General features: G+C 34.6%; 1 protein-coding gene across 1 annotated transcript in view; it reads left to right on the forward strand.

Annotated features, from left to right (window-relative positions):
- Positions 1-4,978: 4,978 nt before the first annotated feature.
- The window catches only part of LOC108913546, a 74,176-nt gene continuing 51,608 nt past the window's right edge, over positions 4,979-27,546 (forward strand). The window contains exon 1 of the mRNA XM_018719109.1: positions 4,979-5,088. Within this exon, the coding sequence (XP_018574625.1) occupies positions 4,979-5,088 (110 nt within the window). The remainder of the gene's footprint in view (positions 5,089-27,546) is intronic.

Raw genomic sequence — 27,546 nt, forward strand, 5'->3', positions numbered from 1 at the left:
CATTAAAAGCAAAGTTTACAGCACTCCACCTGATACCTTGGAAGATCTGCGAGGACGAATCATTAATGTATGTCGCGAAGTAACACCGCAAGTGCTCCAGAATGTTCGACAACGGTTTGAAGACAACCTGTATCATTGTATGCAAGTTGGCGGACAACATTTTCAGCATTTACTTGACTAATACCGTAAGTTTTGAAGTAAAATTAAATCGATTTTCGCATTTCTCGTCAAAAATATTGTTCGTATTTTCAAAGCTGCATATTTTCTAAAATAATGGATCGATTTTCAAAAAGTAAGAATCGATGTATAGAGAATTAAAAGCCCTTTCTAATGATCCCCCACTTGACCCCCATTCCCATTTAAAAAAAATTTGGGGGATGGCACCCCCACTTAGGGGGTTGAAGATTTTGCTATGCTTTTTGCGCCAAAAGTTGTCCCCCTCAGAAACAAATTTGACCTGTTTTTGGATTTTGCCGAAAAGTTCATTACTACCCTGTAATGCCTTGCGGTACGTTTTCGATGGGCTACCCTGTATATATTGTCGTATATACAGTCTGTACTATATTTGTTGAGATAGAATTGCAAGAAAATCCCTGCGTTACATTCTTACTATTCGAAGTAGAAATACCTTAGCGACACCACGCCGCCAATGTCTTTCTACCTCGGATGTCGAATTCGGTTAATTCTAAGAAAGTGACGCAGGGGTCTTCTTGGAACTCTATCTCAGTAAACATCATACGGACTGTAAATACTTCTCGATAATCGCTCCGAAGAAAGTCCGGTTCCTTGCGAATATACTAGAAATAACTCAAAATACTTATTTTAAATTTTTTAATGGACCACTTAAGCAGAAAATTTTTACTAAGGCCCACAGAGCTTGTCAAGTGTACCGTGCAAGATATCCCGAACGACGCCGACGGGGGCACGTCGAACATTTGTTGCTGTAGCGCAAAGAGTTTTGGACACCGGTGAAGTACAACCGCGTCGCGGTCGCGACGGTGGCCCAGGGCGACTACTAATAATAATCTTAAATGTCGAGGAGATGATTTTAGATCTCGTCGAAGAAGATCCGCATCATAGCACCATAAATATCGCACAGCAAGTAAATATTTCGCATTCTGTTGTGTGGAGGACATCACGAGAAGCTCAGTTGTACCCATTTCATATTCAACATGTTCATGCGCTTACTCGTGAGGATTTTCCACTACGTCGGGTTTATTGCGAATGGTTGCTTCAAGAATATGTAAGAAATCCTCAATTTACAGCGCAAATACTTGTTACATGAAGCATGTTTCAGTCAAAATGGTGTACGTAACGTCCACAACACTCACAATTGCACTATCGAAATAGTCCAGGGCATTTAAATCAAAATCGACCGGAATAGCGGAAATTTTTAGGTGCAGCGGATATCGAGATGCGGTTTTCTGCATTGTGTTCAGGAAGGTCCCAGGAAAAAAGTCTATATCGTCTGGTTAAGCCATTTTTTTAAAAATGCCTTCTGGGCCGGAAAATGCATTTTCCAATTGCACCATTACTTGCACCATTATAGGAACGACTGGAAACTCGGAAAAATCGCTCGGAAATCGTTACTCGGGGGTTTTCGGGGATGCCGAACTCGATTCTGGCATTAGAATTATCCGGGGGTGCACGGGGGTGGCTCTGTGGGGGTACGCGGGGGGTGAATTGGGGGAGAAATGGCAGCGTGCATGAAAATCGCTCCAAACTCGTTACTCGGGGGTTTTCGGGGATGCCGAATTCAATTCTGGCATTGGAATTATCCGGGGGTATGAATAATAAAAATTTTGATTGAATATTAAATAAATAAATATTACACATATTAGCCCTTCAATGCATGATTTTTTAAATTTGACTCAAAAAATTGTATACAGTGTATTTTTGGGCACATATTTTGGTAAAAAATCAGAATACAAAATATATATATTTAAAACAAAAAACAACATTGTACCATATGTGGGACATCGTGTATATAGGTACTATATGTAATACCAAAATACTGTACGTGTTCAGTCTAGCTTTTATGGAAATTTAGGAAACAATTTCTGTCTTTATTGAGACACAACGAAACACCACATTTTTGACATGTAATAAGTGACTGAAATTTGCATCCAGGAAATTTGCATCTATTTCTGATATCGTATAGTGGAAAATGATCAAAATTATCTTGACGAACGTCCGATGGAGGTATATGTGCCGCTGGTCCCTTATGACGTTTCTTCTCATATTCTACTTGTATGTCACTTCTTGGCCTTCCCCTTTTTGACATATTTGAGCCTAGCTTACATAGTGTATAAGCTAGTTCTGATCGAAATTCCACTAAAGTCAATAGGTTTTTCTCTCCAACATTTTTCTCTTTGTTTACTTTTTTATAAAGTAACCAAGAATTTATGATAACAATGTCAACTAAATGATAAAAAATGCGAAGGTACCATTTTCTGGTACGCATTTTAATTCTGTTTCTTCCAATGAAACTATCTAAAAGGTCTACCCCACCCATATGTTTATTGTACTGATGTACTATATTGGGGCATTCAATTGTAACTTTTGTTTTTTGTTTTCTATCAATCCGTTCAATAGTACTGATTGGTTGTGTGCCAACAAATGAAGATAAAAGTAAAACAGTTTTGTTATCTTTCCAAAGTACTGAACAAATATCAATATCCATGTAACTAGCAACAAACTCTTCACTGTAGCCCCTTGGTTTATTTTTGATTGAATTTTCTAACGCTAATTTGCAATTAGGGATTCGATTTCTTCGAACGGTACCTAGAGACCATATGCCTCGTTTAGCTAAATATGCTATGATTTGCATGCTGGTATAATAATTATCAAAAAATATTTTATGATTGACGTGAGTTTGCACTTCGCGGCATAGTCTTACAATAACATTGCTGCTCGCTCCCAAATCTGCTTCACCTGGCAAACGATGAGCCAAATTATTTTCTAAACCTGTATAAACTTCTATTTTATATGCAAAACCAGATATGCCACATAAAACAAATAATTTGAAACCCCATTTGTGAGGTTTTAGTGGAAGGTACTGTTTGAGATGATGCCTAGCTTTTGTAGCGCAGATTTGTTCATCTATAGACAAACACTCCTCCATGGGAATACTCAAAAATTTTTCACCAATGGCATCCAAAATAGGCCGAATTTTATATAGTTTATCATACTCTGTAGAAGTGCTGTCTGCTACTTGCTTTTCATTGTCATTAAAATGGAGGTATTGTCTGATTTTCTCAAATTTATTAAGAGGCATTGTTTCTATGACAGTAGGATTGCCAGTGATATTATTCCACAACATTCTTATATTGGGCACTGGAATTATGGATGAAAAAATGCATATGCCTAGAAATCTTTCGATATCCTTGCTACTCACACAGAAGTTGCTGTTACAATTTTTTATGTGGACATAAGTATTGGTTTCTTCAACGATGTTAGATATAAGAGTGTCAGTAAAGAAATACTTAAAAAACTGATATGGGGTATCTAGCTTACAGGCGGTAGGTAATTGAGGATTTCCTAAAAATGTGTCATGTACTACAGGTAAATGTTTTTTCTTCCACGTAACCTTTTTTGCTTCTGTTTTATAATCAAACATTTGATTTCCTTCATCATGGGTGGTTACATTATTTGAGGTAGGTGTAGTCGCAACTAATACTGATGACACTCCCTCTTGAGAAGCAACAGGTAGATCAATTTGAATACAATTTTCTTCACCCAAAAGTGTTTCTAGTGTTTCATAACTAACAGGAGCAGGTCCTTCGTCTTCGTCATGATCCACACTAAAGGTTTGTAGTTCGACCTCATTTTCACTATCCGAACTATCATTTTCTAATTCGCTTCCCGAAGGAATGTTGTTTAAAATATCCCAAGCATCTTCATCTGTAATTATCTCCCTTCGACTTTTACCCTTTTCAATATAGGTGAGGGACATTCTGTAAGAATAAAAAAATACACATAAATTGAACTCTTTTAGTACATGATGTCCCATATATGATACAAACCTATTTAGGTAAATATTATAACCTTGTAATGGATAAAAAGTGAATATAATATATTAAAGTTTACCAAAACATACCTGATATTATATGGTATTTTCCTCTTCTTTATTTTTATTATAATTAACAGGCTGAAACTACAACAAGTATGCACTTCACAATGCACCATGACATACACTTCTCGACTGACAATAGAAATATTTCCATTGGCCGCCTGATTTATTTGAACCAATCAGAGCTCTAGATTTATAAAGCGGAGCGTACCGAATATGATACAAATTAAATTAAGCTCGCATTTTTAAATCTATTATTTTATATTCCTGTATTTTTGGTTTGAGTCAAATATGCTACAGTATGCACTGAAGGGTTAGAAAAACAATTGCTTTGGAAGTCTTTTGTGCCTTGAAACTGGATTTGAAAAAGGCGCCAAAGCTATAAAGAGAGTAGAGTATCGTTACCACGGGGACCGGCACGAACAGAAATATTCTGTATCGACTGAAGAGAAAAAATATGGGTCCAGTTCCCGCGCGCAGTTGGCGTCTGTGTGGCATCAGTATTACATCTGTCGTTTAGGACCACGTTGCTTTTTCATTGTATGTAAATACACTGCTACAGTAATCAAGTTTCTTGGATTTTGGACCTTTTTTTGGTGTTTGAGTTCTGTCCGGCACTCTTATACCACGTTGGTTTTTTGTTATACCTAAATATAGTGCTAAAATAATCAAGTTTTTTGGATTTTGGACCTTTTTTGGTGTTTGAGTGGCGTCTGGCACTCTTGGACCACGTGGGTTTTTCGTTATACGTGAATACAGTGCTAAAGTGATCAAGTTTTTTGGATTTTGGACCATTTTTTTGGTGTTTGAGTTGTGTCCGGCACTCTTGTAAGTCATCTTTGATAGATCACGTGTTCGAGGATTTGTTTTTCAACGGAATCGAATATTGGCTTGAGCTTACAATGGATGTTCTTGGAAGAAGCTTCCAACGGGACCGAGAATAGTGACGAGGAAGAAGATGAAGAAGGGGAAGAAGATGAAGAAATGGAAGAAGAAGAGTTTGAACAAGTAGTTTAGTATTTAAGTTAAAAATTTAAGTTTATAATGAATAATTCAACATTAATAAAAACTCCTATTTGTTATTTGAATAAAGTATTATTTTCATAATTTGTGATTTTTCACTTTCTCCTTTACCATTTCCCACAGAGCCACCCCCGAGCGCCCCCGGGGAAGTCTAATGCCAGAATTGAATTCGGCATCCCCGAAAACCCCCGAGTGTCGATTTTGGAGTGATTTTCATGGACGCTGCCATTTCCGGGTAAATCTATTGCCAGAATCGAGTTCGGCAGCCCCGAAAACCCCCGGGTAACGATTTCCGAGCGATTTATCCGAGTTTCCAGTCGTTCCTATAATGGTGTAAATAATGGTGCAATTGGAAAATGCATTTTCCGGCCCAAAAGGCATTTTTCAAAAAATGGCTTAACCAGACGTTATAGACTATTTTCCTGAGACCTTCCTGAACATAATGCAGAAAACCGCATCTCGATAACTGCTGCACCTAAAAATTTCCGCTATTTTTCCTAACTTCCCTAATAATACCTTTTGAATTGTCTAGATGCTTAGACGGTGCTTCATATCTAGATTTTTTGCAAAATCGCCTGCTGGAGTTATTGCAAGACGTGTCGTTAAATATTCAGCAAACATGTGGTTACTGCATGACGGAGCCTCCGCTTACTTCTTTCGGAGAGTGCGCGACTTTCTAAACATTACTTTTCCCGATCGCTGGATAGGCCGCGGCAGCCTAATTATATGACCACCACCCCTCCCCCCCTCCCCCGGTCCCCTGACCTCACCCCTTTAGACTTCTTTTTTATGAGGATATATGAAAAGTGTTGTGTATTGCGAATTGGATACGTCGCGCTGAAGCTGTGTGCAAGCAAATGGTTGGTACATCGAACATCTATGAAAATTAGCAGTTCTCAACAGGTGGCACCTTGTAATGTTGAGGTAAGTCAGATTTTAAAATTACATTTCACTGAACACAAATCCATGTATTACCTCATTTTGACATAACGGACATGTGACTAAAATATTTGATATAGGTTCATTAACACCCTGTATTCCTATTAATCATACCTTATTTTTTACTGTGGATCACGAAAATGAATGCACTCTATAAAGTTTTCTATGACACTTTTTTGGAGTTTTTGCAATGTACCATATCACTAAAACCACCTAAACTGACCCAGTCTGTAAGTACACTCGAATAGTGGCACTGGAGCACGGAAACGTATTTACATACTTTGGCGCTCCAGGATGGCTATGTAAATATCGATCATCGACCATCAGGTTGTGGATGTTAGTGGAATGTTCCACACCAGCACGACCGGTGTTTGTCGAGTGATTAATAAGATTACATCAATTAATAGCAGTAAACAGCGACTAACAAGTTGCGAATAGTTTAGGCGCATTTAGAAGGAGTCAACTGGGTTCTCGTCAAGGTACGCCGGAAACGGGAAATGGAGCTACTCCGTCTTATGTATTGGAAGTGCTTTGCTGAATATAGTGCGTTCGTTTCAATGCTGCCCACACCCAATATTTCACAAAAAAAACAAACAATAATTACCTATAAAATTCGTCACAACATTTAAATAATTTCAGTATGTTCTTCATCTTCATCAACTGAATATAAAATTATATTTTCTCAGGAATGAAGTCAAAATGTGAGTTTAGGTGAGTTTATAATACCGTTTGTTAAAAAATCAGATATTTTAGGTCGCCATGCAGGGTGTCCGAAATTCATGCAACAAAATTTGGTCATAAGACAAATTCTTGATTCTTAAGACAAATTTAGGGGATCCGTATTTTTTCTTTTTGCCAACTGGCCCCCTCTTTCGGAGTTACAGCCCCCTGAAATCTGCCCCTAAGAAGTCTTTCTTATACTCAAAACCATGTTGTTACAAATTACTCGTAATGTTAATAACTTACCCTCGAATATTTTATTTATAAGAAAAATGTAAAATATAAATTGAGAACTGTATCGCTATGATGATTGGGCTAACTTTGAAGAGATACACAAAAAATATATATTATTAGAAATGTATATTTTTTAATTTTCAGGTATGTAAAAAGAACTAATTTTGGATTTTTTGAGAAATATCGAGGTACAAGGAAAATTTCACTAATGATATCTTAAGCGTCTCAACATACTACAAAAATGATATACTTAGACAAAATTTAGAAAAAAAATCAGTTTTGATCCATATTTGGGCCAGTTTTCACTCAAATGGCATCGTGTTCAGCGCCTCAAAATACCACGAATATGATATATTTGGACAAAAAGTAAAAAAATAGTTTTGAGCCATATTTCGGCTAGTTTTCAAATAGTGAATTTTTTGAGGAAATAAAAAGAGATATCACCTACTCACTTCCTTGTCCCCTAGAAAACATTTTTTATAATGTTAATAATTATTTGGTAACTATTGGACGTATCGGACTGGTATTTTAGAGACAATTAAAGAAAGGGTTAAACTTTTATTTCCAAAAAATTTTACATTGATAGTTCATGTAGAAAACATGCTTGCAGTAGTAAAAGTTAACGTTAATAAACGGCCTGCACGCGGGAGGACCGTCTCTTCCATAAATTTCATCAACATGTATCGCTTTTTGGAATAATAATGAGCAATTTTCGAAAACTAATTTTTCCGCGTTCAACCTTTATTTTACAGTTAACAAGTTGGTGAAATATGAAAAAACACGTAAATTTGCCACTTATTTGCAATTTGCCAACTTAGTGTCACTTCTTTCGAGCTACTTTTTTGATAACATTCTTCATACCCTTCCCCGTCATAAAGTGCAATAAAATGATTACTAATAATTTTTTCATGTTCAAACTCTAATTCGACTGGAGTGCGTAACTATATAGGAAAAAATCATTTTTTACCCAAATCTGGGTCAGTTTTCACTAAAAAATTTCACTTTTCTCCAAATTTCCTCAGGAAGTCATGAATTTTAACTACAGGGTCGTATTCAGCGTGTCGAATTCCTTCGGAAATAATATGTGGGTCTCTTGGATTTGGACTTTTTTTGCATGTACGTATGTAATTGAACTGACTTTTTCATGAATATCCTACATGATGAAATTAACGAATCTACCACGAAAATCAAAATAAATAGTAAAAACATGAAAAGAAAGACAGTAAAATCAATAAATGTAGGAATGGTTTAAAAAAATTCTTCCCTAAAATGACGGTCTCAAACAAAGTAATTTTTTCCAGAGCAGCTCGAAGTCTCAAAAATATTGTCGAACGTTTTAACACAGACAATATAGCTTATCGACACAGACTACGCAAATGCTGGAAATTGGCAACCCGAAAAGGATGCAGGCTTTTGTCACCCGGTATCCAGCTATAAAATTTGGCGTGGCAACTCTTCTACTTGGTAATAGGCGGCAGTTCTAGCGGTGGCTTTGTTGCTAAATAATAACTGCCAAATAAATTTAATGCCTACAATTATGTAATTAAAGAGATATGGAACTTATCTTTTGTTTGGAAATCACATTTGTGATAAATGTTAAATAAAATAAATCAAGTTAGAATTAAAACTATGAATTTACCTAATTAATTAAGTATTTATTTTATATCACCTTGGAATGGGAGAATTCAAAAACTTGAAATTAATGTTTTTAGATTTGTGCGTCGACTTCCAATTTGGTACGATATTAACACCTATGTTTATAAATATTGCATTATACAGATTGTGACACAAGAGTGCTCATATTTGTGTCAAAAAAATTAACACAATGTAAAATTGCTGGAACCTCAAGGAGTAGTTGAATACGAAATTTATTTTAAAAAATACAACAAATCAATCAATGATCCCTTACAGAGATAAGATAATGCGTTCGCTACTGCTGTTGCCATCTTTGACTAACTTTTTTGTTTTTCGACATACGGATTTCGGACCATTTCCATTCAACGCAGAACGGACAATCAGAACCAGGAGTGTGGGGAGATATTCTTCATTATTTTTTCGATTCAACGCACCGTTTCCGAGTTATAAGACCTTTTTTACTGTATAACCTCACACACCTCTTGTTTCCGAAATTTATTTTCCATATAAGGACTTCGGACCTTTTGCATTCATCGCAGAAGGGACAATCAAACCTGGGGGTATGGGGAAGATTTCTTTAATTATTTTTTCGATTCAACGCACCGTTTCCGAGTTATACGGCCTTTTGACTATATGACGTCACACACCTCTTGTTTCCAAAATTTATTTTCGACATACGGACTTCGGACCTTCTGCATTCCACACGTAACGGATAATCAGCACCAAGGGTGTAGGAAATATTCAATTATTTTTTAGATTCAACGCACCGTTATAAACACTTTTTTATCCTATGATGTCACACACCGTTGGTCCTAATTTTTTTTTAGACATACGGGCTTCGGACGTTTTTTACTAGATCACCAATCAGAACCATGGAATGGTTGAATACAAGTAAATACTGTTTTTTTTTCTTTCACATATTGCCTCACCCACCGAGTGCTCTAATCAGAACCAAGGAGAGATTTGTTTATATTTCCAGCCATTTCCGTGTTACGAGAAAAACCGGTTTTTTTCTCATATCTTGTGACGTCATAGCTCGATGACGGAGGCTAAAAAGGCCACGCGTTATACCCCACAAGACAAAATTAAACTGTATTATTCAAATAACAATAATATGCAAAAGTTCTTCAGGAATATCGGCAAATTAATTTTTTGGAGGACGAACTCTGTTAAAATATTATTAGAAACCTTAGGTGCCCCGATCTCAGTCCTTTAGACATATTTTTATGGGGATACTTCAACAAAATATATTACTAAAGACCTCAAAATTTACAAGTATTGAAAGAAAAAATACAGGACGAAATGTTTGATAATTCTGAATTTGTTTTTAAAGCAATAAATAGTAAATTAAAGCATATTTTGAACTGTATCATTACAATTACTTGCACGTTGAAAATTTGTAAGAATTGTAGGCTATTTTAATGTTATTTGGTTTTTGGGTATTCTCCTTATGTTGTTGTGGAGGTTACTTATAAAAATCGTTGTTTGTTATTTCAATAAGAATGAATTTTAATTTTTTTAGGGATTTTTGTACTTTAAACATATATTTTATGCCAGCAAATTTTGATGTCACAAAAAATAAAGAAAAAGTGGTACAACCTATAAATGCATGTTAAAATACAAACAAAAATCCTGTACCTACATTCCGCGACGTACTAATAACCCACCTTATATATGTCGGAGACACTCGGTGGACATGGGAATTAGTTTACTATGTTGTCTCCATCGAAATAATACACATGTGACGTGACACTATTTATTACAAATACGGGAGCTGGTATACAAGTTGTAAAATAGGAACTAACGGTCCGCCACTGTCAGCCCTAGCAACTTGTTCACTACTCAAAACAATAATAATAATAACAATAATAGTAAAAGCCACACGGCTATGGTTGTTTCATCAATTGAATGATCCAGTTGCTTCCCGGGCATTCAGTTTTGTTCCGTTCACGGGGGCGGTACCCAGTGCATTCCTTTAACCTATCAGTTTACTTTTTACCAAACATGACCATATAAGGAAGTGTTTACAAAAGTTAGATAATGATGGTCTTTCACGCACAGGCTAAACTTAACCCTGAAGACATAACAATTTGGTACTCTAATATTAACATAAACAAAAACAAGTCCTCAACATTTCATCGACGGCGACAGTTCTTCGAGTGGTTACGAATTCATAAACGGTTACAAGGGTGATGCCGACATATATTAAATATCAAATAAATTATATCATTACGAATTTTATTTATTTGGAAATATATTTTCTGCAGTATTTCAATGTCAAAAAATGAATATAGTAGCAAATTAACTAAATTATGATTAAATAACCGCTGCAGAATATCCGATCGTCTAAGTTCATTACATTGGTATTCGTTCATTCTTTAAAACATTTTTATCAATACCTACTTTTAATATAGTAACGCAAAAAACAGACATTGATAAAAAATGTACAAAATAAATCCGAAAGTACACGTGACAACATTGCCAAATCGTTGTTTATATGTTGCTGGGATACACGTAGGAATCCGGGCCGTTGCATTTGACTCTTCGTACAATTCTGCTGGTGGTGTACTCTGTCGGCAATTCGGAAATTTAAAACTGCTGGCCTATTCCAGTAGCGGTCTGCTGTGGTTTTGAATTTCAAAATATAAAGAAATTTCCAGTGAATTTAACTGTTACTTTACTGAGACTGGTGAAAAGTTAGCCTATACCCAGCAAAGGATAACTGAAGTATTAAATGGTACTACAATAATATCATGTGTCTATTCCATGGACATTCAAAAGATTAAAAATTATTGAAATATATAGTGTAAAGAACAAAAGATCTAGCAGCATCGATGTAGAGTTAATGAACAACGTACAAAATGAAATAGAAAGTCCACTAACTTTCTAATAAATGAATAGAAGCCGGTAAGTGTTCGAGACATTTCAACGGGGCATATAGCGTACAAAGTAGTTGTTTCTCACAATATTATTAGTTAAAAAGTTTATTTTCAGGTTAATAGATCTTCTCTTCTCCCAGGGATGTAAGAACTGAGTAACAGTAACAATGAAATTTGAGATATGAGATATACTTTGTAGGTTAAATCTCACCCACACTCAAAATAAATGGTATGGTAACCAATAACCCGCTATATTACACTAGTTTTTTCATCTTTATATATATTTCCTGTTTATATTTATCACAACAAACATCCAGGCCGCGGCCAAACGGATGGCGATAATCACAGTTGACTGCCTTAACCACCACTGAAAAAGTCACACAGCTCCACAATGTAGCGACTTCATACATAGTTATAGAATAAAACAACACAAGAAATGTGATAAATATGAGTTCTCTCATAAATCAAATGTGAAAAATTGCCGGGGTGACGCTAATGGACGGCCCCTAGATGCGGGATATAATGTCACAGGATACGTTGACGTTTTAAGCTTTCCTAAAATATCATATGATAATGTTTAGGGATTAGTTATTAGGGGTTAATGTTCGCTGTTGATTGCATTACTGAATGAGAAGGATTGTTATGTAGATTTATTGATTACAGGCTCAGACTATACCGTAGTGTAGTTTGTGTACTATTTTCTTAATGCGATTAAATTAGTTATAGATAAATATATTTCCAGATTACATCAGTTCTGGGTATCGAAACAACTTATTACTTATACAGGGTGTTTTTAAATGAAGTAGCAAAAATGGTACCAGTGAATGTAGAGCCAAAAATAAGACGATTGAAGTAAAAATATCTTATATGAAAGTTGCAACCCTGAGGCGATATACCCTCTTAAAGAAGGGATTGAAATTCACATTTTAATTTTTTTCTATAACATGAGGAATGCTAGAGACACGAAATTTGGTATGAGCATCCTACTAATGAAGAGACAACTTTTCAATATTTGCTCGATCATTGGCGTGTTTTATAAAGCAGTGAAACAGTCAACCCCATTGCAATATTTTATTAGAAATTTTTTATATGAGGCAAATTATTAATTTAAAAATATTTATTGGGAAGACTGATTTATTGTGCAACTATATCATCATTCACTAAAGGGGTAATTGCGAAAATTTGTAAAAATAAAGTAGGTGGATGTCATAACAAATAAATTGTTATTTATCATATTAATAAATTGTCACTTTCTGTCAACCAATAATTAGTACCAATTGATTAATTTATTATCAGAATAATTATGGCAAATAATATTTATACCAATGACGAATATGTCGACATGCTCCAAATATTTTTCGAATCCAGAAAAAATAGTAACGCTGCAGTAAGAAAATACTCATAAAATATTTGTTTCAAGATGTCAACATAATTTCAGTTTAAACGTTTGGATGGGAATTGTAGGAAATACTCTAGTAGGTACTTATATTCTTCCACACAGGATTGGAGCGGCCGAGTATTTTTAAAATCTTCCAACATTACTTGAGGATGTACCCCTCGCTACACGTCAGGTGATGTGGTATATGCACGATGGGGCGCCTGCACATAGTACACTTGCCGTTAGAGAATAGTTAAATTTAAATTACCCGAATCGCTGGATTTGTCGTGGTCGTGATGCCCCTGTTTGTTGGCCTGCATCTTCACCTGACCTAACGCCTATGGATTTCTTTTTGTGGGGACACATAAAAAGTATTGTTTATGCCACTCCTTTTGCCTCCTTAGAAGAACTACGCTTAAGAATATTTCAGGCAGCAGATGACCTTCGCAATAACTAAGAACTGTTTGTGTGAGTGCATTATAATTTCAACAGACGTATTATGTTATACTTGCAGCAAAATGGAAATTATTTCGAGAATATTCTTTAAATTTAATTTTACATTTCTTGTTTTTTGTTTAGAAAACTATCGGTTTTATCGAAAAATTACAAGAGGTAAAATAGTTGCACAATAAATCAGTCTTCCCAATAAATATTTTTAAATAAATAATTTGCTTCATATAAAAAATTTCTAATAAAATATTGTAATGGAGTTGACTGTTTCACTCCTTTATAAAATACGCCAATGATCGAAAAAATATTGAAAAGTTGTCTCTTTATTAGTAGGATGCTCATACCAAGTTTCGTGTCTCCAGAGTTCCCCATGTTAAAGGAAAAAATTAAAATGTGAATTTCAATCCCCTCCTTTATCGCCTCAGGGATACTTCAATCCTCTTGTTTTTGGCTCTACATTCACTGGTACCATTTTTGCTACTTCATTAAAAACACCCTGTATAAGGTGTCCCAAACATAGTGTGTCATTTGATTTTGTGTTGAATATTCATTAAAACTTTGAAATTTTGATGAGTCCCGTTTTTTTTAGAATAAAATATAATTCCCCGAGTCGGTATCCTGCCATATACCCCCTTTCAGGGCAGTGGCACCATATCCAGCATATTCTGAGAAATTGAAATATTTTCAATGTTAAACCAGTTCGTAGGACCAAATTCTTGAATATGTATATCGTTGCCATTTTATGCCCTCAGAATCGTACAAACCAGATCTCATAGATACGAAAACCATCATATAGAGACGACTCTAGTGACTTTTATCAAAATGATCCTCAAGGTCAAATCCAGGTAGGGGTCCGCGATGAACCGCGCAAATTTTATAGACGTCATTTACTTGATATCTCGCTATCCTGACAAGATACTAACTTGAGATGTTCGAGAGGGGGATTTAACCGTCAAATGACCTTGAAAATGAAAAAATTTACGCCTCCAAACGTACAATTTCTCGCTCGTTTTCGGGGTCAGATAAAAAAAATAAGAGTTGACCTTCAAATAACCTTCGTCATACGGATTCAGCGACTCTAAAAACGTATGGGTATGGTGGTCTAATTCATCACACATTTAATTTTTTGCAGTAAGGCTGTGCCATTGGTCCGTAGCATTGTCTTTGGGGTTTTATTATCATAATTGTCCGCGCACCAAAGGCATGCGGATCATCAACATAAAATAAAGTAAACAATTATTATTAGATTGAAGTCATTGTATCATTGTGAAACCCATCGTTGCCATCGGTTCCACAATCTGGATGGGATCCGTTATAGATCGCATCATCAGGTATGTTTCTACTATTGTTTAGCGAAATTTATTCGCGACGGTGATAAGATATCTTAATTTGAAGGGAACGACCGTTCGACATCTACTTATGTAATATTTGCATAATTAAATAATCTACTTCCAAGCTGGTCCGACATGGTAATTTCCACTCGGGGTTGTATTTATTCCAGTAGGAATGAAATGTTTCATGAAATCAGACATAAATTGGGTCTTCTGGTTTTCGCCAGTTTTTTTATACTTGTGTTGTGCAGTGTTTAATACTTATTACTTTATGTTTATTAACATTTATTTTAAACGTTTTTATACATTCACAAGTATGTACATATATACTGAATTACATTATTGTTAAAAATTACCACATGCACTTGAAATAACACGTATTGAGTGCCTCTTTGTTGGAAAAATTTACTACCGATAAAGCTGTGATCCTGACCTGAGTACATAATTTATTACTCTTTACTTTTTGTCATTAATTTTATAAAAATAAATAAAAAGTGAAACATTTAAACAAAGGGAGCAGCTTAAATACGTATTTTTAGAACTCATTATTTTCCTTTACTTTCATAAAATTATTTTCTATTTCTGTTTTATCTTCCACTTGAATAGTTTTTTTATGTTAATACTTTTATAGCTACTTACTGGTAAATTTGTTTTTGTAGTCTGTATAGTATGAATTGTTTGCTGTTTGCTGCATTAACTATGCTCGATAAAATTACACACAATTATGTATCAAAAGCCAACTAGAATCGTAAAAGAAATGGTTCGATTACAGGGAAATCGGCGACTAAACCGACAGCTAGGTAGCTCGCGTGGCTGACTGACGGCACCAATGGCTAGCGAACCAATTGTGACAGCTCTAATTACACTGGTCGACATGATTCGTGCTGATTCAGTACGAATAGTAATTTCGCGAAAGATTTGGCTCGCTGAAACCGAACCTAACCTAACCTAACCTAATCTAACCTAACCTAACCTAACCTTTTTTTTCCTGGAGGCGAAATACTTCATGTAGCTCCATCGCTTAGTGTCGATCGCGAATGGAGACTGCCGGACTCCTACCGGCTAAAACCCCTCCTTACCTATCTCTCATCCTGCGGCCCCGGAACCACCATTTCTGGCATACGTCAGTGTCGCAGAAAGGCTCATCTATTCATATTCTTCTCTTCACGCTCCTTGGTTCCCATTATACCCTTTACGAACTTATTTACAAGTTCCCAATTTCGTCTCGACGACATCAGACACAACATTAAATTTTCTATAGTGATTCTTCCTCCCACCATAACTTCCAGCTCTCGCCTTTCATTTGCCCGTCTTGGCCAATTAACTAGGGTGCGCTCCGCCGTATATACTGCCTCACAGTAGAAACAGACTTAATCATTTTTCTTTTTTATCTAATACAGGTAGGTAAAAAAGCATCCGTGGTTTGTGATGAGCTGTGTAAAGAAATAGTTCGTGCTCCTGTGCCGGCATTTTACCCATACTCTCAGGTCCGGTATGAGCCTTTTCGTCCATTGAGAGTTATCTAAATTATTTTCCCATTCTCTTGCCATTTATCGATAGTGAGGTCCCTAATCTCTTTTCTGGCTATATCCGTGTTGCCATCAGCCCTGTTGTGTAGCGTTTTCCTCTCCTTCATCATCAGCGTTATGGGAGGGATACCCAACCTAACCTAACCTCAGCTAACCTAACATAAAAGTGCAAAAAACGTGATTTTTACACATATTTAAGGTTATATAATATCGTTATGTAATTTTTTTACAAAACTAAGAATAGTACCTGAAAGTACAATCCTTCCCCTTCCCAAGTGAATTTTGAATAGTCCAAATATCTGTTTTTTCACCGAGATATGATAATTTGAAGTTACCGTCTCACAATTGAATCCCCCTGTGGCGCTACGCCCCTTTAAAGGGTGCCATTAAGACACAATTTTATTACAATATCTCGAAAATGCATTGAAATAAATTGATAAAATTATATACAGAGGTACCATTTATTACGAGGAATTTAGATAAAGATCTAAACCAACTTGACACATTGTTTTCAGGGGCGTCCCTACTGGGGGCCAAGGTACAAAATCTGTTCTTTTTTTATTTGTCAAATTTGTAATTCTTTTTTTGAAAATTGAAATCGTTGACCGTTTCTACATAAAAATATTATAAAAAGTTTGATTGTATAACCAACACACATTTAAAATAAAAAATGTTCTTACGCCCTTTGGGGTCGAATTAGACTGGCCCCTGGCAATAAACCAAAGTTCCATTTAAATACAAAACTAAGTTAGGTTTTAAGCTTTAAATATCGACTTTCTAAACCTTTTTTTGTTAATAACTTTCGGAGAGACAGAAGGTTAAAGTTACGCATTTTTGTCTTTAGCGGGATAAATAAATAGCATTTTGCAAAAAATATTGGGCCAACAGCGCCCATCTTTCGCACAGTTTTGAAGAATTTTTGGGCATATTTATAAAATTCCACCAATAAGAAGTTAAAACCGGTTTTTCTGAAAAATCGTTGCAGATATCGTAATGAATATCTTTTTTATGTAGAAATGGCCAACGATTTCGATTTTCGAAAAAAGAATTACGAATTTGACAAATAAAAAAAAGCTGAAAACAATGTGTCAAGTAATTCCTCGTAATAAATGGTACCTCTGTAAAAAATTTTATCAATTTAAAAGCGGCCCTTTAAAGCGGCGTAGCGCCACAAGGGACCATTTTCGGACACATATCGATATGAATTTTTTGGTCAAAATTACTTTCTCTACCATCTGCCTTCGTTTGGCACACCGGAAATGAAACACCTTGTATATGTCTACGCTACCGTACCAGAACGTCACCCCCCATGTCGTTTAATGGTGGCAATATCGGCCCCTGCGTCGCGTCGGCTGATAGAGTGGCGGCAGTCACAACGTTTAAAGCAGTGACCTTTATAAGTTTAATTTTAATATAAATTAAATTGTTGTATATAACACAATTGCCCTATTTTATAGCAGTTTTCGAAAAAATATTGTGTGCATCTCCAACGCGAAATGCTTTTGCGTTCTCGAATTTATATTTGCCTCGCTAAGTTCAACAAAATAACTTCTTGAACGCAAGAGTACCATCTCGCGTTCTAGATACAAAAATAACTATATTGTTATAAAGCCAAAGTCAACATAATATTGTCTGTTAGGATAGATAAAAATTTTTGTAATATTATTATTTATTAGTTTCTGTCTTTATTTGATAATAATTTTAAAACGTATTCTACCCAGTTCATCCAATGAAAAAGCTCAGATATTATTTTTTTATAATGCATTGGATTCGATACTGTGAAAAGTCAATTTAAGAGGCCAAAAAGTGCCGTTCCTGTAGTATTTCTTCTCTAACTGACAGGGGCAAGTGTCCTGAACCTTGTCAAACGTCTCCACTCTACCATTGTCCCCGGTGTACTACATTGTTGCGTATAGAGTCAGCAAGCCCTCCCCTTTTTACGTCGTTTATTTTTAACGGATTAAATTAATAAATCACCGCTGTCCTATCGATCGCAGATCGAGCGGAACTGATTTATGGCTCGCCGCAACAATCAGTGCACCTGTTGCCTCTTGGAGAGAGTGTAAACACTTTTGTCGTACATTATAGGGGTGGGTTCACCCCGCAGATAATTCTTCGGTCAAAGTCGCAGGTGCCGCGGAATTTTGGGGTGAGCGGAACAGATTGTGGCTTCCGGGGTGACTTGTGGGTAATCTAATTTTCGTGTACAGTTTATTCCATTTGAAAATTTACTTGTCTTTAAAATATTTGCTTCTGCGATAGCTGTAACTACAGCAACTGTTACGAAAAATATATTTTTGAACCTGTTGTTTGAATATTGAAAAATTCAGAGGAAAATGGATTTCTCAAGGTTTGGGGTCAGAAAATTAAATATTAAGGAGATAAAAATGAGGGTATTAGGCGGATAAAGTGATGAAGGTAGAAGATGAAGATAAGCAGAGAATTAAAAACATTTTCTGTAGATTGACAGAATTGAGATCCTACAAAGAACTTTATAAACAAGTTACATAATTTTTAACTAATGATATTGTTAAATATACAGGGTGACAATACTTATCGGCGCACTATTGCTAACTCCGTTATTATTGGAAATACGAAATCGATTAAATTAGCAAACTAGTAGCATTTTTCCTATCGATTCTAATGGTGCAATCGAAAAAATAATTGCTAATCGCGTTTTCGTAATTTAAAAAAAAACATGTTTTTTTAATGGAACGCCCTGTATATATATATATTTACATATTTTAAAATAAAAAATTATCGTGAACAAAAAAGTATTAGTACATGATGATTCACTATATCTTGACCCCCCTTTAACATTTTTGTTTTAAGAGTTATAAAAAAATGTGAAATACAAAAGTTACACGATTTTTTATGAAGTTTTCGAAAATTATGGTAGAAAAACAAATGAAGTTGAAACAAAATGGCCGCAGATGTTAACTTTGTTAATTTAAATGGAACACCATGTATATTTTTACATTTTTGGATAGAACGTTCCTTGTTGAGCATAGTCATATAGGGTGTGTTAGGCCCATCTCTAACAATAAGCGAGATAATATTAAAAAACAAAAAGATGTTTTTTTTTTACTAAGAAAATAAGACATCTTGTAATTGTTAGACCTCTTTCAGGCATTTCTGCCTTTTTTCCAATTAGGTAAGGATTTAGATTTAGTTGTAATATATTTTGACATATTGATATAGTCCGAAATGCGTATAGGTATTTTAACTAAATCTCACTAATTAGACCGTGTGAGGCCATTTACTCATGGACAATGTTATATGGTAGTTCGTGACAGTGGCAGTAACGTCAAAAATGTAAACAGTAAAAAAAACTGAGTGTTGTGGCAACAATGAAATCAAATTGTAACAACAACTGTCAGTGACAACAAATGTCAAATTAATAATTTGTTGGATACTTGTTGTATCCACTAGTCCGTGTAACCTATTTCTGGTTCATTAGTAATATTTCGGTATTATTAGCTTATAGCATAGCATTCCGTTTAGTCATTTAAAAATATGTGAAATGCTGGAGGCATACCTTATTTGCACAAACAATTATGTACGATCACTACAATATTATAGTCCACAGTACAGGCCCCCTCTGGAAAGTTGATTACCACATACTTTATAACTCCCGAGGAGCTTCGTTTTGACGAGTCTACCACATTTTCCTATGCGACTTTTCTCGATTTCTCCGCTTTTCCACTCGGAAAGGTCCAAAAACATGGCAATTTCCCGGGGTCTTGAAAAGTCAAGACCACATCTTTTATTTTTAGCTTTTAAGTAACTGGAAATTTTGTTGCAAATGCCAATTTAAATTTGTCCGACAGAAATTCTTCCGACATTGACGTGTCTACCGGTCGAAACATGCCAAAATAACAGGGTAATGAAAATCAGTTACCACATAGGTAATTTTTAGTAAAATTAATTGTAAATAATTAATTGAGCTAAAAAGTATTGTTGTCCGACAAATTTCAAGCCGCGTTTTTTCAGTCCGACAGCTGGAAATCGGAATTTTCACGGGGTATGAAAAATCGATTACCACATATCTAATTTTCATTTTTTCCACTTTTAAATTTACTGTACAAAATAGTGATATAAGTGTCCGACGATTTAATGTCCGCAAATTATTTAAAAAATCAATAAATCGATAATCGTAATGAAACTTAATTTTTTCACTCCAAAAATTTCATGTTTATAAATGGTTATTAATTATTATTATGTAAATTATTATTTGTTTCAAATAAATAATTATAATATTGCTTATTTTATGCTTAAAAATTTAAAAGTTATAAACAAATGAAGTTATTTTTGAGGCGATTAATACGATCTTAGTGCACAATTCATTATTTCTAAATAAATTAATATTATACTTGATATAAAAATCCTTTTTTCTCTTTCAAGTTTTCATTCGCGTTTGTTATTTCTCTTTACAAAAATTTTCCTATTTTTCTGAAAGAAAATCCAAAAACTTTCATGCATATTTCTTTTACACCATACATACTTTTTTAAAATTGTTTAATTATTTTCTCGATATTTATTTGGCTAAATTGAACATATAGAGATTTACAATTACAAGAATAAAACGAAAAATATATACAGGGTGTTTCAGAAAGACCTCCCGTAAATAAAGGTGGTGATAGTACAACAAAAAATGAGAATTTTTTGTCTTATGAACTATATGTCTATCTCTTCTAGTTTTCGAGATACAGAGACAAAATAAAATTTTTTAAATAACATTTTTATGAAAATTTCCAAACGGTGCGAAATATTTTTATGAAATTTGGTAGTCCGGAGTTTTTAAGGGTGCCAAATACGCTAGTCTAATTTTTTTTTGTATATCTCATAGAGGGCCCTAGTTATGCTACATTCTTATTGCATTTTAAGTTCTATTTTTTTTAAGGTTATGTTTTTTACCATTCGGGTTCCAATTTCTATTGTACAATTTTATTTTCTAAAAATAATGTAAGTACTTTTGTTAGAACTCCCTAATGTGGACGATTTTCGAGAAAAAAAAGGCTTTTAATTAAACTCTTACAATATTACACTATAAAATAAGTGACTTTTCTCAAAGTAACTTTGAGCTTTGAGAAAAGTCACTTATTTTATACACCGTAATATTGTAAGAGTTCAATTAAAAGCCTTTGTTCTCGAAAACCGTACACATTAGGAAGTTCTAACAAGAGTACATTGTTTTTAGAAAATAAAATTGTCCATTAGAAATTGGAGCCCGAATGGTAAAAAACCTAACCTTAAAAAAAGTAGAACTTAATATATAATAGGAATGTAGCATAACTAGCGCCCTCTACGAATTATACAAAAAATAATTAGACCATCGTATTTGGCATCCTTAAAAATTTCTGAATACCAAATTTCATAAAAATATTTTGCACCGTTTGGAAATTTTCATAAAAATGTTATTTAGAAAATTTTACTTTGTCGCTCTGTTTCTCGAAAACAAGAGGAGATAGTTCATATAACAAAAAATTCTTATTTTTTGTCGTCCTCACCTCCTGTATTTACGGGAGGTCTTTCTGAAACACCCTGTATTGTATATTTATATGGAATTTTGCTTAATACATGAAAATACCTTATTAGAAATTATAAATACATGTGCACATTTTTTACGAAATTTATGGAATTTTGCTTAATACATGAAAATACCTTATTAGAAATTATAAATACATGTGCACATTTTTTACGAAATTTTTTTCATCACTTTTTGTCGGACTGACGATTTGCGGATATATTTTTGTAGGACATTACAATTTTTGCTTATAAAAAACATTTTTCTATCGTGTGTTGTTTTTGTGCGACATGTGGTAATCGATTTATCATACCCCGTGAAAATTCCGATTTCCAGCTGTCGGAGTGAAAAATCGCGGCTTGAAATTTGTCGGACAACAATACTTTTTGACTGAATTAATTATTTACAATTAATTTGACTAAAAATTACCTATGTGGTAATTGATTTTCAATACCCTGTTATTTTGGCATGTTTCGACCGATAGACACGTCAATGTCGGAAGAATTTCTGTCGGACAAATTTAAATCGGCATTTGCAACAAAATTTCCAGTTACTTAAGCTAAAAATAAAAGATGTGGTCTTGACTTTTCAAGACCCCGGGAAATTGCCATGTTTTTGGACTTTTCCGACTGGAAATGCGGAGGAATCGAGAAGAGTCGCAGAGGAAAAATGTGGTAGACTCGTCAAAAGGATGCACCTCAGGAGTTATAAAGTATGTGGTAATCAACTTTCCAGGGGGGGCCTGTACTGTGGGCTATTACTGACATGCATTTATGGATCGTCAGGCACCAAGTAGACAATATATTTTAAACTTATACAGATATTTTAAAAATAATGAAGCTACATTTAAGAAAACAAGGGAAATTTTGTAATATACGAAGAAAGAGAAATCAATGTGTTAGCTTATTATGAAACGTGTTCAGAAAAATGTATTACCAGAGAATTCGATGTCAAGAGAATTACAGTATACAAAATTTTAAAGAAGCACAAATATCATCACTTTAAAAAGAATAAGGTACATACCCTTGTAGCTCGGGATGCAGAAAGGTGATTGTTTTTTTGCAATGGGTTATTAATTTTCTTTAATCAGCATCCAAATAATTACAAGTTCATTTTGTGGTCCGATGAATCTAATTTTTCAAATTCTGGAATGTGCAACAAACACAATCAACATTATTGCAGTCAAGAAAATTCTATAACAGAGGATCCACGTAATCCACAGAACCGCTTTAGTTTAAATGTTTGGTGCGGTTTAATTGGTTCGCAATTTATCGGACATATTATCTGTCGTGGAACATTAATAGGAGAAAGAGATATTGAATTATTAGAGCCAGTCCTTGATGATTTCTTGACAACATGCCACTAATTGATCGTCCGCATGTCTATTTTCAGCAGGATGGAATACCCACCCATAATTATTTCAGAACTACTAACTTATTAAATACAATATTTGGTCAACAATGGATGGGGGCAGTGGCACCAATCCGTTGGCCAGCACGGTCAGCTGTGTATAGACAGCAATACAATAATGTATTAGAATTACAAAATAGCATTAGAAGCATTTTGGGAAGCATTGATGGCAGAACTATTCAGAGTTATCACAAGGGCTCAGAAATGTATTGAACAAGAAGGCAACATTTTTGAACATTTATTAATCTAACATTATTGTAGTTTTTTTATACATATTTTTGACATTGCTGACATGCATTTCCATCGAAATAAATTTGAAAAACTTCAGATGCCTATTTTTCATTTTTTTTCAATTGAAGAGGTTAATACTTTTTGCCCACAATATTTTTTTCTTTTAAACTATGTAAATATATACATTAAAAAAACGTGTTTTTTTTTAAATTTCGAAAACGTGATGCTCAATTGTTTTTTCGATTGTACCATTAGATTCAATAAGATAAATACTACTAGTTTGCTAATTTAATCGATTTCGTATCTCCAATAATAACGGAGTTAGCAATAGTGCGCCTATAATTGTGGACATCCTGTACAGTCTGTTTGGTTATAAAGTCTCCGAACTCGGTTACCCATTTTTGGACGCCCTGTATAGTATACATATTATTAACTGGGTTGTTATTTTCTTTATACTGATTCACAATTTTTTTTTCGTCACACTGTAGATGAGTGGTGACGTCATCGATATTTTTCTTAAATGGAACTCTATAAATTCTTTTGCACGTTTTGATTGATTTTTTTATTTTCTTTCCAACCATATAAAATTTGTATGCCTTTGCATAACGAAATTTTTGAGAAAAAATGAGACTACTTTCAGTCTTTGACTTTAGTTTACTGTGCCCGCTTTCTAAATCATATTAAAAAGAAGGCGCTGGAAAAACAATTTTACATACTGCTATCTTTCATATCGGTTTGTTATCAGAAGACACGCGCGGGACACACACGCGCTATATCCAGTATCTTCCCGATATAAATGAAAGTGACATAATAAATCTCTCGCTTTTTTGCTAAATCTAATTGTCATTATAACCATGAAAACTTAAAAAAATTATTAGTACATATACATTTTATTACACTTTTTCAAATTACGGCAAAAATAAGCTCTATTTAATGTAAAAAGAACGAATTCCCGAGCAGCTTTTCTCTGACCTTGGAACAATTTATTTATAACGCTGTTTTGCACATCCTACTTTATTAGTTGTAAATAGCAACTTAATTTCAACTTTTTTTTCGATACGTCTCTTTGGATCAATTAGAACCTATATCTACGATACTAACTTCTAAAATTAACGTTTAGTTACTAAACAATTAGTTGAAAAACGAACGAAATTAATTAACAAACACCTGGAACAGCAATTTAATGGTCAATTTAATCGGACTTTGGCACACATCTTGGTCATCAACATCCATCATTTTTGCAATAATAATGCGCCATTTTCGAAAACTCTTTTTTCCGCGTTTGATCTTTATTTTACAGTTAACAAGCTGTTGAAATTTGACTCAGGTATCTTAAATTGTAGGTAATTTAATTGCTTACAACACATAATAACTAATTTTTTGATAGGTCTTCTAGTTTTTCATGGGCAGTGAAAAAAGTGAAAAAGACACGTAATTTTGCCACTTATTTGCAATTTGCCAATTTAGAGGCACTTCTTTCGAGTTAGTTTTTTTAAATTATCATTCCACATACCCTTCCCCGTCATAAAGTACAATAAAATGTTTACTAATATATTTTTTACGTTCAAACCCAAATTTGACTGAACTATTAAATAAGATGTCTAAACTAATTGTAAGTCGAATTTAAATTTGCAACACATATCTCACTTTTTTTACTTGATTACAGCTCACTTATTATTATTTTGCTTTATTTTATACAATCCCATTTCTCCCTCTCATGTTCCAAGTTAAAACAAAGGATATAATATAATCGCACCAACTAGATCGGACAGAGAGGGTTGTTTTAGTAGTGATTGACTCGTGAAGCTAAGCTGTAATTAAAACTTGAACGTATGATATTCTCGTATATTCAATAATTACCCGTTCAGCACGCTATTGTAGTTGCATGAGATAAATGTACAAGAGAATTAGAAACAAGTTTACCACTAATACCACCATTAGTATATGAAGTGGTGCACCAATTTAATATATAAATTAAAGCGTCACAACACATTCTACGTTTCAATTTAGCAGTTGAAATTTTAGCACTATGTATTTACTTTTTACTAAGTTTTGAAATTTTTTAAGCCTAGCTTTATTATGCGTTCGATTTTGGGCACCAAACTCGCCCTTCGATTTGTATATCGCAGTTTCCGGACCTTCTCATATAATAATCATAACAAGACCCTCGTTGAGCCTAAACTGTCTTCTGAACCTTCCGCTTCAATCCAATTTAATGCATTATTTGTTACGCCAAAGTTTTCCACTCCAACGAATTTTCGGCGTTCAGGAAACGAACGCTGAATTTATGTTTGTATTTCCCAATCGAACGTAAACTCATTTTGTATTAATATGGTATTCTGGATAATAAAACTAAGATCATTTGTTAGCGCCCGACAAATTGTAAGTTGGCTTTTAATCTACAGAACATACCATCAGAAGAACTGTTGGACCCTTACCTGTTGTGGATATATCTTCATTTTAATGTTTATAACTAACCTTAATCTTTACAATAGTACATTTAACTGCTGATATAGGTAAAGTAACTTATGAACTATAATGCATTGATAATGACTTCCCACCTTAGGTTACTTATAGATCACCAACGACGGTGACACTAACATACTGAAGACTTACCAGTAATAAGTAAATGGACCCAGGTCCATTAGCGATATAAAGTCTGTAGTGGATCACTAGTGACTTATATGTTACAACTACTACTAAAGTGTGAGTGAGTGCAATTTATTTACAGTAGTCATGTTTCAATTGTGCTCTCTGTTATATTGTATTTCCGATTGATAGAACTTATAAAAAATTTTCTTGTTTTTCTTGACTAATTAATATAGACTATTGTAAATCATGTGTGTATGAAAATCTACTGAAAGTATCCTCCTGAATCAATATATATTAAAATCTGATAGCTCCGTCTGCGTCGCACGGTCGCCCCAAAAAAGAGCCGATTTGCGTTGGGGTTTGCTTAGGGGTATTCCGGTGGAGGTCTTTCCGGTCCTTCCTACCTAAAATCTGGTTCTCCCGGAGCCCTACGGGGGGCGTGGCCCAATTTTTGTGCGAAACGCATGAGTCCGACACGCCTACTTACCGATGAAACCTGACGATCGCCTCGCCGATTTCCTCTATTTAGTTTTTATTTTACCTATTTTACCTATGTTATTTATTTAAAGCCGCGCGGAAAATACCCATATTTATCGACCGGATGCCTTTTTTAAACCTTTTATGTAGAACTTTCCGCGAAATCACGCGCAGGATTCGAAATGCGGCCGTAAATACGTTAAAATGCACTATCTCGCCGGCTGGAAAACGTATACTTTGCCACACAGAATTATTTTTCCGCAAACCGCGGAATGGCGTGCGACTGGGCACGAGATGTCCATTCGATCATCTTTAATCGTTCGGGGGCATTTTGGTAACGTTCTTTTCGCTTTTTCATATTTAATTTTGCCTCTTTTTGGGGTCCGCTTTACGACAGACGACCATTTCACAGGCCGTAAAGATTGAAGCTTTAAGACACGCCCACCCGGAGAAAATTCGAATGTCGTTAGAAACGTCAGATTAATTATGTCCAAATAATTTCACGTCAAACGCGAAATACGTCTGTAGGGTCGCGGCGGACCGTTATTTTACTTTATTAGGCCTTTTTTAACCTTAATACATTGCTATGCCACGACATATATAGGTATTTCTTATTATTAGGTTAGGTTGTTATTTACATTTTCGTAGCTCTACCGCTTGATATGCCTACGATTACTATACCTGTCCCCCGAATTAACGTAAGTACTTGCCCTCTGAAACTGCATAATTTTAAACCAATTCATAGCCTAATCCCTTCAACTTTTGTATTAGTACAATTTGCTTTGTTAATTACTATATTGCATTCGTATTAGGTACTCCCCAAACGTCAAAAGTTAAGAATCAATAGAAATAAGTTGGGGTTAAAAACACTTCCAAGTCTTGGGATGTCTTTATTTATCTGTTTTATCTCATTGTGGATCTTTCGCGAGACGACTTTGTGTTAGAAAAATGTAAATGTAACATTATAAAAATTGTTGATTACTTCAGCTATGAACGACGACACTACGCACTGTCTCTCAAGCCAGATTGGAAAACTAGCATTTTGGTGGACGGACTGGGTTTCTCCGCGAGAACCGCAGCGGCATAATCACGCCTCATCTCCCTTCGTTCGTCGCTTAA

This window comes from Anoplophora glabripennis, unplaced genomic scaffold (assembly GCF_000390285.2).
Source record: "Anoplophora glabripennis isolate ALB-LARVAE unplaced genomic scaffold, Agla_2.0 scaffold684, whole genome shotgun sequence".
Taxonomy (NCBI): domain Eukaryota; kingdom Metazoa; phylum Arthropoda; class Insecta; order Coleoptera; family Cerambycidae; genus Anoplophora; species Anoplophora glabripennis.